The sequence below is a fragment of the Schistocerca gregaria genome, chromosome X (assembly GCF_023897955.1).
Source record: "Schistocerca gregaria isolate iqSchGreg1 chromosome X, iqSchGreg1.2, whole genome shotgun sequence".
NCBI classification, from domain to species: Eukaryota; Metazoa; Arthropoda; class Insecta; order Orthoptera; family Acrididae; genus Schistocerca; species Schistocerca gregaria.
This window is the reverse complement of record NC_064931.1, coordinates 47,518,786-47,532,599: the sequence shown is the minus strand read 5'-3', so window position 1 is coordinate 47,532,599 and position 13,814 is coordinate 47,518,786. Positions and strand designations below refer to the sequence as shown.

Here is a 13,814-nt window from a genome sequence, read left to right as displayed (position 1 = left end):
GAACTACTTAAACCTAACTAACCTAAGGACATCACACACATCCATGCCCGAGGCAGGATTCGAACCTGCGACCGTAGCAGTCGCGCGGTTCCGGACTGAAGCGTCTAGAACCGCGAGACCACCGCGGCCGGCACCTATGGAAAAGGATGAATGACGATGAAACCGTTAGTAGACGACACAGTGCTATGCGTCTGCACTTCAACACGGAACGTGGAGGTCTGAAGCTTGACTACTGTGTAAAACGGCGATCTGTGTCAGATTTGGAGAAGAGTACAATGTTGGCGTAAGGACAAGTGCTTCGAGACACCATTCAGAGCAAATTATTGCACACGGAGCTCCGCGGCAGACGACTGCTACATTTTCCCATGTTGAGCCAATGAAATCGTTAATTACGACTGCAGTGGGTACGGAATCATCGATGTTGAACCGTGTATCGATGAATCACTTTTCTCGTTATATCAGGCCGACGGTCACGTCTGCATTAGACTGTCACCTTGGAGCACGGCTGCTCGAAACATGTGCAGCACCATAGAAGTAGCCCGGTGGGGGTATTGTTCTGATGATATGGGGAATATTCATTTCGGCTTTCGTGGAACCTGTCGTAGTAATTGAAGGCACCGTGACAGTTGTGGACTACGTGACCTTTATTGCGGAACTGCGGAGTACCGGCATCCCTTTATTCCCGACGTCTTTTCCAGAGGCGATGTCATCTCCTAACACGACAAATGTCTGTATCAGATGGTCAGTAACAAGGTACAGTGGTTTGATTAGCAGGATAGTAGACTCACGTTGATGTCTTGGCGATGAAATTCGCTTGATCCGAACCCCTATTGTATACGTCTGGGACGCTGTCGGGGACCAGCTCCGCACGCACAAGCCACCGACAAGTAATTTACGGGGATTTCGAGACCTATACGTAGACACCTGGTGCTAGGTACCTCACGAAACCGACCAAAGACGTGCCAAATCCATGCCTTACAGCGTCGCTTTTGTACTGAGTTCCAAAAGTGTACCAACACGCTATGAAGCATGTGGTCATAACGTTTTGGCTCATTAGCATAAATAGTAGATACGTCAACTAGCCCGCCAGCTAGCCGCGCGGTCTAACGCGCTGCTTCCCGAATGGGAAGGTGTGCCGGTCTCCGGTACGAATCCGCCCGGCGAATCAGTGTCGAGGGCCGGTGTGCCTGACAGCTTGTGGATGATTTTTAAGGCGGTTTTTCATCTGCCTTGGCGAATGCGGGCTGGTTCCCCTTATTCTGCCCCAGTTGCACTATGTCGGCGATTGCTGCACAAACACTGTCTCCACGTACGCGTACACCATAATTACTCTACCATGCAAACACTTGGGGTACACTTGTCTGTTATGAGACGTTCCCGGGGGAAGAGGGGGGCGGGGGGTCCACTGGTGGCCGAACCGCACAATAACCCTGGGTGGGTGGAATGCTATGACCCATTGTAGGGTTGTGAACCACTGAGGGCTATGGCAGGACGAAGCCTCTCCGTCGTTTCTAGGTCTCTGGTTCTATACACAATACACACAAAAAGACGTCAACTGATACGAAGATCTTCTGATTTACGCCTTTATTTTACAAACTGTCGGAAAATATCGTGTTCAAACTTTATAATCGTGGTTCGTACTTTATGTCTCATTCGCATAGCGTGAGGTGCGAAACGTTGCTGTGCTACTCATCTGGCTATAATTTTAACACAATTTCCCTCAGTTTTTCCTTCACGAGCATGTGTAATTTACAGTATTGAAATTCATGCTCAGTACTGTAAAGGAAATTACAATCTGTATATTTATGACGACATCGTCTGCAGAAATAAGTAGGAATTGTTATACGGCGGCATTTATCTTGGAACAAATATCTATTAATTCGACAGATCTCAGTTGTTTCTTGAACCTGCGAAGGACAAAGTGTTTCAGAGCGATCTAGTACCTCATTTTAACCGGCGGAGGTTACAGTACTGGACTCGCATTTGCGAGAAGCGCGCTTCGAATCCCCATCCGTACATTCAGATTTGGATTTTCAGTGTTTTCACTAAATCTATCGAGGCCAATTCTGGGATGGTTTCTTTGAAGATGACGCGGCCGATTTCCTTCTCTATGCTTTCCAAATCCGAGATTTTGCTTTGCCTCTTTGAAGACGACGCGGCCGATTTCCTACTCTATGCTTTCCAAATCTGAGATTTTGCTTTACCTCTAACGATCTCGTGGTCGACGAGACGTTAAACACTAATCTTCCTTTCCAAAAGACCACGTCATCGATGACACGTTAAACAGTATACATCCCTAAAGTACTTCATTTAAAGAAAAGTGTCAGCATAAAAATCGACGAATTTATGACGTGCAGATTATTTTCATTTTAATATACACTACCTGATCGAAAGTATCCGGACAACCCTACGTAATGCGGAATTGATCACTAGATGATACAGGAGGTGGAGCTACCGTTATAAAAGAGGCGGAGAATGTTGCCAGTAGAGAAGCATTAACAGCAGAATGGGTCGACCAGGAGAGCTCAGTGATGTCGGGCAGGGAGTGACGAACATTGTGGAAGGTGCTTGTAAAAAATCGCATGAAATCAACGGAAGGAATTACTCCAGAATTAAAACGTGCTACTGGTAGTCCAGCTGGGACAACAGCTGTGAGTATGGCGTTAAAAGAACGGGGTATAGTGGTGGAGCAGATCCTAATAAGCCACACATTTCTGTGCTAGTGACGCATGACGCTGTGAAAAGAACGATGGGACTGATCAGTGTATGATTGGGAACGAGCGATTTGGAGAGATGAATACCCTGCGACAATACGATGGAAGGGTTTGGGTGTTGCGAATGCCTCTGGAACGTTACCTGGAATCATGTGTAGGATCAGCTGTGAAGTATGGAGCAGATGGTGACGCGGTATGGGAGTGTTTTTCGTGGTTAGGGTGTGGTCCCCTTTATTGCCCTTAAGGAAGCACTAAATGTGGAAGGATATGGACACATTTACTCTGTGCAGTGGAGTAACAGTTCGGAGACGATGACTGTACCAGCACGACAATGCGCCTTGTCAAAGCAGCATATGTGAGGCCGTGGTTTATGTACGATAACATTCCTCAAATGGTCTAGCCTGCCCGAGGCTCCGACCTGGATCCAACAGAACACCATTGCGGTGAAGTATAACGTCGTCATCGTTCTAGACCTCAGCGTTCAAACTCACTACCTTCTCTTGTTTCGGTTCTGAACGGTGCCATTCCTCCAACGACACACAGAAACCTCACTGAAAGTGTCGCCAGCAAAGTTCAGGCCGTCATAAAGGCGAAGGATGGACACTCCCCATATTAATGTTCAGTAGCAGGTGTCCAGATGCTTTTGATTATATAGTGTATGTGATAGAAGCACGGTGAGATACTGGTGCCCTCGTTTTTTGAGCACGGAACGCTACTTCGTGTTCCCTGTGATTTTCTATTCATATGTGGGTTTGTTAACTGTGACACGTGGTGCGAAGAGAGGATAATAATGGTGGTCTCTAGGACGCTTAGTTGTTTGCTAATTTAATAACAGTAACTCTGCATAACCCGTGGAGTGAATCACAGATAAGTGAGTTATGCTCAGCAAGCGAAGACAGGAAAACCTTACAGTATTTTTAGACAATCGATTAAAAGTAGTGGGGTGCTGGGCCAATGAAATTTCAAAGACTGACATGCACAGTGAAGAGCAGTGATTACAACGTAACTGGCAGGTGTCGTCACTCACCCCGTTCCTCGGGACGTTGGTGCTGCGGCCCGCCACGGATCGCCGCCTGTTCGCCTCCAGGGCCGACAGCGACTGCGAGAAGCCCAGGTCGTCTCCCACGGAGAAGCCTGTCATCACAAACAACATTTTGTCAGCCAGTTTGCGGCTCACTTCTCTGCATCAGTACAATAAGAGCGTGCTTAAATACTCTACTGTTTATGTTAATTGCAGCACCAGGATGATGTGTCTACAATGAATTTTACTTCATAGATTAAGGACACAATAGTACAGAAATGAGTTGAACCAGAGAACTTTACGTGCACTTTGACGGCTAGAATTTAGTACAGTGTGTAGCTGCCATTTGCTGCAGTCAGAGCCTCTAAACGTGCATCTACATCTACATTTATACTCCGCAAGCCACCCAATGGTGTGTGGCGGAGGGCACTTTACGTGCCACTGTCATTACCTCCCTTTTCTGTTCCAGTAGCGTATGGTTCGCGGGAATAACGACTGTCTGAAAGCCTCCGTGCGCGCTCGAATCTCTCTAATTTTATATTCGTGGTCCTCTGGAGGTATAAGCAGGGGGAAGCAATATATTCGATACCTCATCCAGAAACGCCCCCTGTCGAAACCTGGCGAGCAAGCTATACCGCGATGCAGAGCGCCTCTCTTGCAGAGTCTGCCACTTGAGTTTACTAAACATCTCCGTAGCGCTATCACGGTTACCAAATAACCCTGTGACGAAACGCGCCGCTCTTCTTTGGATCTTCTCTATCTCCTCCGCCAACCCGATCTGTTACGGATCCCACACTGATGAGCAATACTCAAGTATAGGTCAAACGAGTATTTTGTAAGCCACCTCCTTTGTTGATGGACTACATTTTCTAAGGACTCTCTCAATGAATCTCAACCTGGTACCCGCCTTACCAACAATTGATTTTATATCATCATTCCACTTCAAATTGTTCCTCACGCATACTCCCAGATATTTTACAGAAGAAACTACTACCAGTGTTTGTTCCGCTATCATATAATCATACAATAAAGGATCCTTCTTTCTATGTATTCGCAATACATTACATTTGTCTATGTTAAGGGTCAGTTGCCACTCCCTGCACCAAGTGCCTATCCGCTGCAGATCTTCCTGCATTTTGCTGTAATTTTCTAATGCTGCAACTTCTCTGTATACTACAGCAACATCCGCGAAAAGCCGCATGGAACTTCTGACACTATCTACTAGGTTATATACATATTATGAAAACCAATGGTCCCATAACACTCCCCTGTGGCACGCCAGAGGTTACTTTAACGTCTGTAGACGTCTCTCCATTGAGAACAACATGCTGTGTTCTGTTTGCTAAAAACTCTTCAATCCAGCCGCACAGCTGGTCTGATATTCCGTAGGCTCTTACTTTGTTTTTCAGGCGACAGTGCGGAACTGTACCGAACTCCTTCCGGATGTCAAGGAAAATAGCATCTACCTGGGAGCCTGTATCTAATATTTTCTGGGTCTTATGAACAAATAAAGCGAGTTGGGTCTCACACGATCGCTGTTTCCGGAATCCATGTTGATTCCTACAGAGTAGATTCTCGGTGTCCAAAAACGACATGATACTCGAGGAAAAAACATGTTCTAAAACTCTACAACAGATCGACGTCAGAGATATAGGTCTATAGTTTTGCGCATCTGCTCGACGACCCTTCTTGAAGACTGGGACTACCTGTGCTCTTTTCCAATCATTTGGAACCTCCCGTTCCTCTAGTGACTTGCGGTACACGGCTGTTAGAAGGGGGGCAAGTTCTTTCGCGTACTCTGTGTAGAATTGAATTGGTATCCCGTCAGGTCCAGTGGACTTTCCTCTGTTGAGTGATTCCAGTTGCTTTTCTATTCCTTGGACAGTTATTTCGATGTCAGCCATTTTTTCGTTTGTGCGAGGATTTAGAGAAGGAACTGCAGTGCGGTCTTCCTCTGTGAAACAGCTTTGGAAAAAGGTGTGTAGTATTTCAGCTTTACGCGTGTCATCCTCTGTTTCAATGCCATCATCATCCCGGAGTGCCTGGAATTGCTGTTTCGAGCCACTTACTGATTTAACGTAAGACCAGAACTTCCTAGGATTTCTGTCAAGTCGGCACATAGAATTTTACTTTCAAATTCACTGAACGCTTCACTCATAACCCTCCTTACGCTGACTTTGACATCGTTTAGTTTCTGTTAGTCTGAGTGGTTTTGGTTGCGTTTAAACTTGGAGTGAAGCTCTCTTTGCTTTCGCAGTAGTTTTCTAACTTTGTTGTTGTACCACGGTGGGTTTTTCCCGTCCCTCACAGTTTTACTCGGCACGTACCTGTCTAAAACGCCTTTTACGATTGCCTTGATCTTTTTCCATAAACACTCAACATTGTCAGTGTCGAAACAGAAATTTTCGTTTTGATCTGTTAGGTAGTCTGAAATCTGCCTTCTATTACTCTAACTAAACAGATAAACCTTCCTCCCTTTTTTTATATTCCTATTAACTTCTATATTCAGGGGTGCTGCAACGGCCTTATGATCACTGATTACCTGTTCTGCACTTACAGAGTCGAAAAGTTTGGGTCTGTTTGTTATCAGTAGGTCCAAGAAGTTATCTCCACGAGTGGGTTCTCTGTTTAATGGCTCGAGGTAATTTTAGGGTAGTGCACTCAGTATAATGTAACTCGATGCTCTGTCCCTACCACCCGTCCTAAACATCTGAGTGTCCCAGTCTATGTCTGGTAAATTGAAATCTCCACCTAAGACTATAACATGCTGAGAAAATTTATGTGAAATGTATTCCAAATTTTCTCTCAGTTGTTCTGCCACTAATGCTGCTGAGTTGGGTGGTCGGTAAAAGGAGCCAATTATTAACCTATCTCGGTTGTTGAGTGTAACCTCCACCCATAATATTTCACAGGAACTATCTACTTCTACTTCGCTACAGGACAAATTACTACTAACAGCGACGAACACGCCACCACAAGTTGCATGCAATCTATCATTTCTAAACACCGTCTGTGCCTTTGTAAAAATTTCGGCAGAATTTACCTCTGGCTTCAGCCAGCTTTCTGTACCTAAAACGATTTCAGCTTCAGTGCTTTCTACCAGCGCTTGAAGTTCCGGTACTTTACCAATGCTGCTTCGACAGTTTACAATTACAATACCGATTGCTGCTTGGTCCCCGCATGTCCTGACTTTGCCCCGCACCCTTTGAGGCTGTTGCCCTTTCTGTACTTGCCCGAGGCCATCTAACCTAAAAAAACGCCCAGTCCACGCCACACAACCCCTGCTACCCGTGTAGCCGCTTGCTGCGTGTAGTGGACTCCTGACCTATCCAGCGAAACCCGAAACCCCACCACCCTATGGCGCAAGTCGAGGAATCTTCAGCCCATACGGTCTCAGAACCGTATCAGCCTCTGATTCAGACCCTCCACTCGGCTCTGTACCAAATGTCCGCAGTCAGTCCTGTCGACGATGCTGCAGATGGTGAGCTCTGCTTTCATCCTGCTAGCGAGACTGGCAGTCTTCACCAAATCAGATAGCCGATGGAAGCCAGAGAGGATTTCTTCCGATCCATAGCGACATACATCATTGGTGCCGACATGAGCGACCACCTGCAGATGGATGCACCCTGTACCCTTCATGGCATCTGGAAGGAACCTTTCCACATCTGGAATGACTCCCCCCGGTATTCACACGGAGTGTAAATTGGATTTCTCCCCCTCTCTTGCTGCCATATCCCTAAGGGGCCCCATTACGATCCTGACGTTGGAGCTCCCAACTACCAGTAAGCCCACCCTCTGCGACCGCCCGGATCTTGCAGACTGAGGGGCAACCTCTGGAACAGGACAAGCAGCCATGTCCTGCCGAAGATCAGTATCAGCCTGAGACAGAGCCTGAAACCGGTTCGTCAGACAAACTGGAGAGGCCTTCCGTTCAGCCCTCCGGAATGTCTTTCGCCCCCTGCCACACCTCGAGGCGACCTCCCACTCTATCACAGGTGAGGGAGGGATCAGCCTCAATGCGGGCAGTATCTCGGGCAACCACAGTCGTAGTCCGATCGGGGGATGCGTGGGACGAGCTGGCCGTCCCCGACAAACCCCCATCTGGACCCCCACAGTGATGCCCATTGGCAACAGCCTCAAGCTGTGTGACCGAAGCCAACACTGCCTGAAGCTGGGAGCGAAGGGCACGGAAGCGTTGTGGCACGGAATCAAAGAGGGACAGGATATACTATGCCACGGCGTTTGTAAGTGCGTTCGAGGCCATCGATAGTGGCTACAGGAAGTTAGGAACGGAGTAGTTTCTGACCACCCTTATCCGAGACGTGTTCGACGGACGACATGTTACGCGGATTTGCAGGCCAGGGAGGCAGTGGTCCCCCTCGTTCTTCGAAGAAGGCTAGCACATTCCTCGCCACATGTGACCGGGCGTTCTCCTGCTGAAATATGGCGTGATAAGTTACCTGTAGGAGGAGCAGTCTTTCGAGCTCTAAAACCTCCGTGATGTAGCGATAGCAGTTCAGGTTTCCCTCAATACATAGGTGACGAGATCACATGTTACAGCCAGTGACACCCCAACAAAGGAGGTGGCTTACAAAACAATCGTTCGACCTATGCTTGAGTACTGCTCATCAGTGTGGATTCCGTACCAGGTCGGGTTGACAGAGGAGATAGAGAAGATCCAAAGAAGAGCGGCGCGTTTCGTCACAGGGTTATTTTGTAAGCGTGACAGCGTTACGGAGATGTTTAGCAAACTCAAGTGGCAGACTCTGCAAGAGAGGCGCTCTGCATCGCGGTGTAGCTAGCTGTCCACGTTTCGAGAGGGTGCGTTTCTGGATGAGATATCGAATGTATTGCTTCCCGCTACTTATACCTCTCGAGGAGATCACGAATTTAAAATTAGAGAGATTCGAGCGCGCACGGAGGCTTTCCGACTGTCGTTTTTCCCGCGAACCGTACGCGACTGGAACAGGAAAGAGAGGTAATGACAGTGGCACGTAAAGTGCCCTCCACCACACACCGTTGGGTGGCTTGCGGAGTATAAATGTAGATGTAGAACGATCACACTCGACGTTTGTCCGCTATGCCGCTCAACAATGCAGTATGCCCGACTGCCTTCACCTCAGTATCGTCTAATAAGTATGCGGCCACCACTATACAAGATGAAGCGGCACACCGGTGGCGGAGTTCATGTGGCCACTGCAGTTTAAGGTGTTAGTAGAACGGTGTTGGATATTCACGACAGGGAAGAAAAAGTGACTGACATGAAACAACGATTGCTGGCTTCTCCTTCAAAATCTGTTCGACGTTTATCTCAGGTATGTGGAATGTCACGGAGCACATGTCACAGAGCTACCGAAAAAGCCGACATTCATCCATACAGGCTCATAGTTGTTCAGGAACTGAATGTCAATGTCAATGACAAAGACAAACGCGTCATATTTTGCGGTTGGTTTCAATAATTTATTGCTCAGAGGCCAGGAATATTCGAGTACACACGGTTCAGTAATGAGGCGTGATTCCGTCTCTCTGGTTGTGTAAACTCCTCATGGCCTGGTCAAGCGACACCTGCATTCACAAAAGATTGGCGTTTTCTGTGCAGTATCACAGCGTCGCTGCATCAGGCCAGTTTTTTTTCGAGTCTACTGGGACAAGTGGAGTTTAGATCGAAGTGTTTTGGGAATGTGTGAACCAGCTGGACAATGAAGAATTTACCCTCGGCTGGTACCAACAGGATGGTGCCACATGCCACGCGTCTCGAGTGACCATGACTGAGGTCGGATCATTTTTCCCCTGCAGAGTGATTTCGAAAGGACTGAGGCCCCTTAAGTCATCTGATTTAACGCCACCTTACTTTTTCCTTTGGGGTGGCCTAAAAGGCAAGATCTATAGTAACAAAGCACACAACGTGGAAGATTTACGAGATTGCATCATCCGTGAAATTCAGGCAGTGATACCAGAGTTTTTGGCAGCAACATTCAAGAATCTGCAGCGTCGTGTTAACTGTATTTACAAGTCGAGGGCGGTCGCTTCCAGCACTTTTTGTGATTTACCTTTATTTCCCCATGAACACGGTATGACATGTTCATTTTATTCCACTTCCTGATTTTTATGCAAAGCCTTTGAGTGTAATTTAAGCAAATGTTTGTTTGTGGGGTCTCTTTCTAGTGGGAAGAGCTGTAGTTTCTCATCGATGGAAGTCCCGATCCAGTGGAATGCATACCGCCAGTCCAGCTCTAGACATGTCCACAGTACTGCAGCGTGGAGCCAAAACTGCGGACGAAGCTTAACTGTCGGTTATGCCCAAATAGACAAGAAGGCGTTCATCCAGTGCTGTGGTCACACTGTGTGGTCCAGTGCCCGCTCGTCGTTGGATACAACCCTTTTCTATCCATCCATCCATGAAAGCATCACCGTCATAGCAGCATACCCTGTACGAGCCACAATGCACAGTTCGATAAACCTGTTTCTTGGAGACCAAACATTCCGCCACATCACATGCTGATATCACGCCCTTTGACGTCGACAAGGCATATCGGCACTTGCTTCCACTTTTCCACTTTGATAGCTCCGCATCGACTCACATAAAAGAAGGCGCGCGCCATCTCTCTGTAGTCTCAATCATTTAGTATTATTTCAGTGTTCTACGCATTCTCCGGTTTTTTGGAACGATTCAGAGTATTCCTTGTGAATGTTACAATTTTCGCAAACAGTGTTGGGTACTCCTGTCTTTCATCTGTTAATACGTATTTCTGTCGACGAGACATTTGACGATAACAACAGGAATAAGAAACTATGTCGGTAAATCAATAACTATCCATTATCACATATGAACACTCAGTGTAATTTCCCAATATTGTTGTTTTGCTACGGTAATGATATAAGCTGAAGAAATTAATTAAAATTTGCGATAATACCGGGTTTCCTGCTTATTAGGTAGATGTCTTAGCCATTACCCCATCATAGCGTTATTGGTAACAGAGTTGCACAGAATACTCTAGTCCAATGCCCTTCATAACGCAAACTTCAATTCACACCTTCAACTTATTTTCCCCTTCTTAAATCGTCAGTCTTTGGAATAGTACCCCAGCTTTGTACGTAATGGGGAAATGCTGCCTGTACCTCAGCCATAGGTCATCTATACATCTTAAACAATCAAGTATTCCTTCAGACTTACGAGTCTCAACTTCATCTATGATAATGATATATAAGATCTATAGATCACCTTTACCTGAGGTATAGGAAGGATTTTCCCATTACATTCCAATATATATTCCAATAGCCGCCTGGTGTGGCCGTGCGGTTCTAGGCGCTTCAGTCTGAAACCGCGTCACCTCTTCGGTCGCAGGTTCGAATCCTGCCTCGGACATGGATGTGTGTGATGTCCTTAGGTTAGTTACGTTTAAGTAGTTCTAAGTTCTAGGGGACTGATGACCACAGATGTTAAGTCCCATACTGCTCAGAGCCATTTCAAGCATTTTTTTGCTATTCCAATAACAGACATCTTCGGCGATACTGACGATTTAAAAGGGGGCAAATAGGGTGAAGGCTTAAATTGAAGTTTGCTTTAAGGAGGACAATGGATTAGAGTAGTCCGTGCACGTATATTAGCCGAACTGTTACAGTGGTGTAATAGCTAACACATCTGGCTAGTATCGCGGCACGATAGATCAGTGTGTTCGGTCAGACGGTTAGCTGCACTCTGTAACAATAAACTGAGTCAACGGCTCAACACTGAACTTGAACGGTTCAATGTTTACGCTTCCTCGGGCACGGCCAAGCGACGGGAACGGTCGCGTTTCTATTCAGAACAGGTTGCTCCTTTGTTTGTAAGCCGCTACGACCATATTATTCTTGGCGGCGACTTCAATTGTGTCTTATCCCAGAAGGACCAACATCCCCATTTCACCACATGCCAGGAACTCAAACTGCTCGCGCATGAACTGAACCTCACCGATTCTTGGGACGGCGTGCATGGTGATCAGCCTGGATATACGTCCGTCACCAACCATTCAGCAAGTCGTCTTGACTGTGTCTACGTTTCCCAAGGAATCGTAACTGCCACGCTCGACGCTGAGTTATGGCCTACCACCTCTTCCGACCATATCGCCTACATTTGCACTGTTTCGCTCCAGAAGGTGTGCCGCTGTCGAAGGCTGTGGAAGCTGAATGTCACCCATCTCAAGAATCCGGAATGCATGCAGGTCGTAGAAACGACGTGGAACAACTGTGAGAACACCTTAAGCGTATCCTTCAACACTCCGGTGGTGGCTCGACTGCACTAAGCCTGCTTTACGTCGTTCGATGATGAATTACGGTCAAGACAAAATGCTGTGGCAACGACGTACCGTGGAATACTATTTCACAATTCTCCGGGAACTCTCAAACCATCCTATGTTCAACGACAGGTTGAAATTCAACGTATTAACGCGAAGATAATTTTTATTATGCGTCACTGTCTTGAAGGTACAGTAGTACGCGCAAGATGTCACGATTCTGTACTAGGAGAGCCCCCGTCCGTGCATCATATTATCCGAAAGAAGCAGCGGTGTCGAATAAAGCTGGTCAACGCCCTCGACATGCCAGATGGTCGTCGATTGACGTCCCGGAATGACATCGTAAAAGCCTTTGCGGACCACTACAACCAGTTATATGCACCAGAGGAACAGAACACAGCGGTAACGACTGATGTCCTCTGTTCAATGAAGGGTACCCTGGATGAGGCTGCTGCGGAGATTCTAACAGCGACAATTACGGCTGATGTGGTCGCCGACGCTCTTCATAAGGGAGCGGCGAATAAAGCACCAGGTCCAGACGGGCTCCCGCTGGAGTTTTACTGCACATTCTACGACATCATGGGCTCACGCTGGACTGCGATGTATGAGGATCTGATGAACCCTGACCTTCCCCTCCCACCCGAATTCGTAGAAGGCTTGCTTATCCGGCTTGCTTATTCCGGGCCCCAAGCCATCGGAAGGTCTGGGAGTTGGGCATTGTCGGCCGTTGACCATGTTAAGTTGTGACTTCAGGATTTTTACCCGGATTCTTGCCGCTCGCCTTCGGCGCGTCATCCCTCAAGTCGTCTCTCTGGATCAAACGTGCTTTGGTGGCGACAGTAACATTCAGACGGCACTCAGCGATAACCGTGACGTCATAGCCCTGGCCACGACCTGCCGCCGTCGCAGTGCCTTAGTGACAGTGGACTTCGACCACGCCTTTGATAGAGTGAGTCATGCCTTTCTAGGAAACTTACTCCGACGGATGGCCTTTCCCCACGGGTTTATACACTTCGTCTTGCGGCTCCTCCGAGGTGCCACGTCGCGAGTGTTGGTCAATGGCCGTGTGGCGGACCCTATTAATGTCATGCGGTCAAGGATGTCCGCTGTCGATGCTGCTTTTCGTCATCGCCCTTGAGCCACTGTTACGCGGCTTGAGGAGCCGGTTCACAGGGATAACAATGATGACGTGGTGTTCTCGGTTCTAACGGAGGATGAAGTGCGAGAGGCACTGGCACGGATCAACCAATATGGGACTGCTGCGGGAAGCCGTGTGAACCTGACGAAATCTAGTGCTATGTCCGCCGGTAGGGGTCTTCCAGCAGAGAGTGTGGCTCCACTGCCGTTATTGGACAAGCTCAAATGTTTGGGGATCACCTTCACGCGTGATATACACCGCACGATCTACTGTAACTATAAACACCTGCTTCAAGCTATCCGCACTATCGTTCGTGGCAAGCTCCTGAGAGCACTGGACATGTTCCAAAGGGTGGATTTTGTTAACACTTATCTAGTCCTGCGACTACCCCATTTAGTAGATGAAGTTGAGACTCATAAGTCTCAAGGAAAACTTTATTACATAAGATTGTTGTTTTGCTTCCATTTGGGAGGCGTACACATGTGGCTTTTTGAAGATACTTAGGAAACTGTAGAAATCTGTTTTATTTTCCTTGAAAATGGTTCGTTAGAATTTTTGTAGTAACTCCCCATTACTTTACGTTTGGGGGAATTAATTTCCAGACAGCTGTAGCAATCTCCCAGGAAGTTTCACCAATAATTTATATTCATGATTAGATAAACCTGGAA

The 13,814-nt window shown here is 47.3% G+C and overlaps 1 protein-coding gene across 3 annotated transcripts in view; it reads right to left on the bottom strand.

Moving 5' to 3' along the window:
- The window catches only part of LOC126299485 (uncharacterized), a 326,941-nt gene that overhangs the window by 163,575 nt on the left and 149,552 nt on the right, over positions 1 to 13,814 (bottom strand). For all 3 annotated transcript variants that reach the window (XM_049991422.1, XM_049991423.1, XM_049991424.1), the window contains one exon: positions 3,742 to 3,848. In XM_049991422.1, coding sequence (XP_049847379.1) covers positions 3,742 to 3,848 — 107 coding nt within the window. The remainder of the gene's footprint in view (positions 1 to 3,741; positions 3,849 to 13,814) is intronic.